Source organism: Oryctolagus cuniculus, chromosome 9 (genome assembly GCF_051225735.1).
Source record: "Oryctolagus cuniculus isolate XC-2025 breed Fujian yellow rabbit chromosome 9, ASM5122573v1, whole genome shotgun sequence".
NCBI lineage: Eukaryota > Metazoa > Chordata > Mammalia > Lagomorpha > Leporidae > Oryctolagus > Oryctolagus cuniculus.
In genome coordinates this window covers 102,032,165-102,037,500 of record NC_142875.1, presented here as the reverse complement: position 1 = coordinate 102,037,500, position 5,336 = coordinate 102,032,165, and the positions used below count along the sequence as shown (strand labels likewise).

The following is a 5,336-nucleotide window of genomic DNA, read 5'->3' as shown; positions in this document are numbered from 1 at the left end:
AGTCTTAACTAGCTACAATGAGGATAACACTGTCTCAGTTTTAAAAAGTACAACTGTAATTTTATTTTAGAAAATACAAGCATAGCGTAGTTTCCATCTTAGGCACTAGGGATTTGAAGAGTTATCTCTTGAGAAGGTAAAGTCTAATGTATTATTCATAAAGACTGAGAAATATATCTAAAAAGACATAACTCTGGGTGACACAATAAACTCCTGAATGGAGCCTGGGTGATCTAGATAATGTTTTCTGATGTCTGTCTCTGTCTCTTGTGTCTCTCTGCCTCGAAAAAGAAAGAGAGGGAGGGAGGAAATGAAAAATAGACAAGAACTGAGCAGGCTAAGATTATTCAGTTTCTATCAAATTGAGACATTATTGAGAGTTGGTGGAAGAGATCCATCAGAAAAGCACGTAGAAGGACTTGAACCTGTGTGTAAATTAATAAAGTAGGCATAAGGAAGAGTAAAAGGGGCAGTGGGGATAAGCAGTCAGAAAAAAATGGAACTGAGTTATTAGACATGAGAAGAATTCGAGAGAAGACAAGGTGATCAATCCTAGGAGGGAAACCTTTAGTTTCTATGTCGAGAGTTCTGTTTAACTAGCGCACACAGAGGGGTCAAATGTGCCTCTTTTGTTTCCTGTTAGGTGTTCTATTACTCTACGGGGATCTTCAAGGATGCAGGTGTTAAGGAGCCCATCTATGCCACCATCGGCGCTGGGGTTGTTAATACTATCTTCACTATCGTTTCTGTAAGTTGGATGGTTTGATTTCTTTTGGGGGAAAAGAAGAGAGGAATTCTTGCTCCAAATGTTTGAACATGGATTGCATCAACCTCCCTACCACTACACCCTTTTAGTTAATTGTTTATTGGGAAAAAGAATAAACTGAATGATGGGTGTATACATAGCTTTCACTCTTCAAGTAAATATGGAATGGAAGGGAAAGGGGGAAGTATAGGAGGACTTTATAGGATGCTTTAAACTTGGAATTGGAGAAGGGGAGGTATGACTTGAATAAGGTTCATGCTGTTGGTAAGGCAGATTGCAAGTAGCTCATTGTGTTTTCAGGAAAAAAATACAGAAGTGCTGTTCTTTTTAGGTGTTTCTGGTGGAAAGGGCTGGCAGGAGAACTCTGCATCTGATCGGCCTGGGGGGCATGGCTCTGTGTTCCGTGCTCATGACCGTGTCTTTGTTGTTGAAGGTGAGTGCTTTTGGAGTGAAGGCAGGGGCAGGGAAGTGGGAGAGACTCTGGGACACGGTGTGGGTTGGGTTGTTGAAAGTGGAGATCACTGATAACGTCAAATTTAAGAGAAGCGAGGTAACCCAGAATTTTAAGAGATAGGTAACTTGTTATGATCCTTACATGTACGTAACACTGTAGCTTATGAAATACATTAACTGCATCAGTTGCTAAAGCGATCCCACTTTACAGATGACACAGTCTCAGTGCAAAATAACATGTGAGATCACATAGTTAACATGCAAAGACCCCCAAGTCCAGCAAGTGCATCATGCCACAGGGCGGAAGGGCTCACTGTGCCCTCAAGTGCTCACATCTGGACAGTGGGGTCCCAGGCTCGTGCCGTCTTCAACTAACTTTCCTCTGTTCTCCCTCTTACAGGATAAATATGACACAATGAGCCTAGTCTGTATTGCCGCCATCTTGATCTACGTGGCCTTCTTTGAAATCGGACCAGGCCCCATCCCCTGGTTTATCGTGGCTGAACTCTTTAGCCAGGGACCGCGCCCAGCTGCCATGGCAGTGGCTGGTTGTTCCAACTGGACCTCCAACTTTTTGGTTGGACTGCTCTTCCCCTCAGCTGCCGTAAGTAAATGAGAACCCAACTCAGCTTCTGAAAACCAGCCCACCTAGGCCAGAACGTCTAAGACAAGACATACAATAATAAGAGTTACTGACTCCATGAAGGATCTAGCTATCAAGCTTTAAGCCAGGCTTCACCTCATTTTCAAAAACATGCAAAACAAAAGTCTGGAAGTGGTGGGGAGGGAGGACAAGCTGGAAACTTCTAAAAGAAGGGACCACTAGTCAGATCATGAAGGAATGGTTTGCCTCGATGCAGAAAGGCAACGATAAGCCTCAGGATTCCAGACCAATAATGTAAATCTATAATTTGAATTGGCATTAAAAATGACTTAGTGACCTCAAGACTCACTAAACTTAGGATGTTAGCAAGTCAGGTATATTCAGTTTTAAACTGACCAAGAACTGATTTGTTACATAAAGCTGCTTGACAGTGGACATCTAGAATGCATTTCCTATTCCCGTGAGTCTTCAGAAACCCATAAAATAGATTTGTTAAATATATACATAAATTACATTTGTTATTGTTAGTGTTAAAAATACACTAATCCAAAGTCCTGAACTACTCAGTAGGCGTTTAGAAGCAGAAACAGGTGGCACAAGGAGCATTACAGAGTAACTGGGAAGTTAGCAATGGAGTCACAGGTGAATCTCGGAAGAAGCCTCACTCTTCAATCAGTGAGGATGGGTTCAGGCTGGAAGCCTGTTGGAAATGTAAATGGGAAGCAGGTTTGAGCCTGGCACCTGCTGGAGTCTGTATCAACTCTCCTTTCTTGTTTTCTCCCTCTAGTACTATCTAGGAGCCTACGTTTTCGTCATCTTTGCCGTCTTCCTCGTCGCCTTCTTTATCTTCACCTTCTTCAAAGTTCCTGAGACCCGAGGCAGGACTTTTGAGGATATCACACGGGCCTTTGAAGGGCAGGCTGCAGAGGCCAATAAATTGGGGAAGGGTCCCACGATGGAGATGAACAGCATCCAGCCCATTGAGACCACCACCCATGTCTAAGTTGCGCCTCCTTCCACCTCCCTCCCAACACGGAAAAGCAACCTCTCCCTGAGCGGAGGAGAGACCTCATCAGGATGAACCCAGGACTGCTTCTGAATGCTGCTATTTGATTCTTTTTTCATCCCACACACCCCATAGGCACTCAGATGACCCAATGCAGGGAGTAGTTGGATCTCCAATGGCTTTTTAAATGTTTCATTTCTTGGACATTCTCTTCTCTTTAGGAGAGACCAAGGGAACCTCCCTTCATTTCAGGAGGGGTTGGCTGCTTGGTGTGTGACAACTTTTCCAGGTCTCCCTCCCTTAGGTTCTAATACTTAATACTGTCTCACCAGGGCTTATAGGGGAGTAAGAGTAGGGGTGCAGTTCCCCCAACCTCAGACTTAGCAGAAAGCAGACAGAGGAGGGTGTGGAGGGCCGAGGGCGGGGACTAGACGAGAACACCTTCCTCACTTCCATGCAGCTCGACACAGCAAAGTAACTTGAGTTTTATTTATTTTATCTTCTGGTTTTATTGCATAAATATTTATTTTTTTAAGTGTGAAGTAATTTTACCAAAGAATGCAAACATAAGGAAATTCAGGTTAGAGGGAGGCATTTGAAGAGAGGTTGTAGACTTGACTCTGGAGAGGTCCAGGTACAACAAGGAAGGGAAGAATTTCAGGGAGAAACATCATTCTTTCTTGGGTAGACGATGTGGTGCCTGAGGCTTGTGAGTTGCCTCTTAACAATTTCTGTCCTTGATGCGTAAAGGAAACGCCTAAGTTTTATTTTTGAGAAAGGTTATGTGCCTGTCTAAACAAGCTACTGATTTCCTTTTGAACTTTTATCTTTAATATTATAGTTTATATATAGCATTACTTGAAATTTAGTGTTGTTACTAAGATGGGCACTGTAGTTAATGGCGGTTGATAGGTTCTAATTTTGGGTGGATCCGGAGAAGGGAAGGTGATTATAGAAATCCCCACTCCTCACTGGGCCAAATAACTCCTTCCCCTCATAGTGGACCCCCGTGTCTATGGCCATCCCACCACCTCATTGGGAGAGAGCCTTCCAAATGAGAAAACTAAAGTAGTTCTTGGTAGAGGTTCAGTATTTCTCCATTATTTTGTTCTTTAAGAGATTCTAGGTGTTGGTTTTTATTTTGTTTCAACCTGTAGCTTTAAAGGAATTCAGAGGAGAATGTTGATAGCCAATGTAGATTTTGCAACCTCAGCTCTGGGAGAGGAATTTTCCTGAACGATTATTACCCAGTGTAAGTGTGTTGTTTAGGGTCATGGCATGCTTGTCTGTCTGTTCCATGTCAAGGTACACCTGGGGGACTTGAGTCTTCACGTAGGCCACATCTGAAATAGTATGAGTGAAGGTGCAGTGTAGCCCACACTTGAGAGTATGAATGTATGTGCACTGTCACTTTGCTCGGGGTAGAAGTAGTTTATTGATGATTTGTTTCCTTTGTTCCCATAGTCTCTTTTTGGATAGAATATACTAGACATGTAAAAAACACTGCCTCTGCTGGGTGGAATTTGCATCCAGAACTTTAGAATTCTGGCTCATCTGGCTACCTTTTCCTGTTGGAGAAGGGGACGGAGAACTTCCTAAATCTTGAGGTGGAGGGTCGAGGGCTCCGCCTCACTCCAGATTCCGGCAGCAGGAGTGTGAGATCAGGGCGTTTGGGTGGGGACCCTGATTATAGGGAGAGGGAGGCACCCATTGACAGGGATAAGAAACAAATGAGTGAACGGCCGAGAGGGTAAGAGCTGAGGGACTTGCTCCTGCCACAGGTCCTGTGCACGCCATAGTCGGCCTAGTTTCCCAGGGCTTCTATACAGATTGGACACCCTGAAGACACCCTCTCTTCCCTTCTCAATGGTTGCTTCATCTCCCTTTCCCTCTTTGGTGCTTACACATCTCAGACCCCTAGCAAAACCCTAGCCGAGCACAGTATTTCAGTTCTCATCATTCCCTGTGGTCGTTGAGCCTTTGGATGGAATCTGCCTTGACTGCAAGATGGGGCTTTGCGGGAAGGGTGGCTTTCCCCCTCCTGCACCTCTGTCTCTGGCTCTTCAGACAGGTGGTTGGCAGTAATGCAAGGTGGAATGTTTTCCCCACATCTCAGTGACCAGGTTGTGCATATTTCCATATGAATTTTCTATTAATGTTACTGTGGTTGTTTTGAAATAAAAATTCTGAAAGTACATATTACATAGACTCATTGTTTCCCCCCTTCCTTGTCCTTGTAACAACAGTCAGCTTTAAATCCTGGGTTGAGATGGGTATTGGGCACAGTGGTTATGACACTGCATGGGAGCCATGCTGGAGTGTCTGTTCAAATTCACCTCCACTGAACTTTTTTCAGGACCAGTGTCATGGCTCACTTGGTTAATCCTCCGCCTGCGGCGCCAGCATCCCATATGGGCACCGGGTTCTAGTCCCGCTTGCTCCTCTTCCAGTCCAGCTCTCTGCTGTGGCCCAGGGGGGCAGTGGAAGATGGCCCAAGTGCTTGGGCC

General features: G+C 44.6%; 1 protein-coding gene across 3 annotated transcripts in view; it reads left to right on the top strand.

The window, feature by feature from the left end:
* LOC100125981 (solute carrier family 2, facilitated glucose transporter member 3) overlaps nt 1-5,021 on the top strand; it is a 95,418-nt gene extending 90,397 nt beyond the window's left edge. For all 3 annotated transcript variants that reach the window (XM_008259789.5, XM_008259790.5, XM_002712761.6), the window contains 4 exons: nt 644-748; nt 1,098-1,199; nt 1,620-1,823; nt 2,611-5,021. In XM_008259789.5, coding sequence (XP_008258011.3) covers nt 644-748; nt 1,098-1,199; nt 1,620-1,823; nt 2,611-2,826 — 627 coding nt within the window. In that variant the 3' untranslated portion in view covers nt 2,827-5,021. The remainder of the gene's footprint in view (nt 1-643; nt 749-1,097; nt 1,200-1,619; nt 1,824-2,610) is intronic.
* Nucleotides 5,022-5,336: the final 315 nt, after the last annotated feature.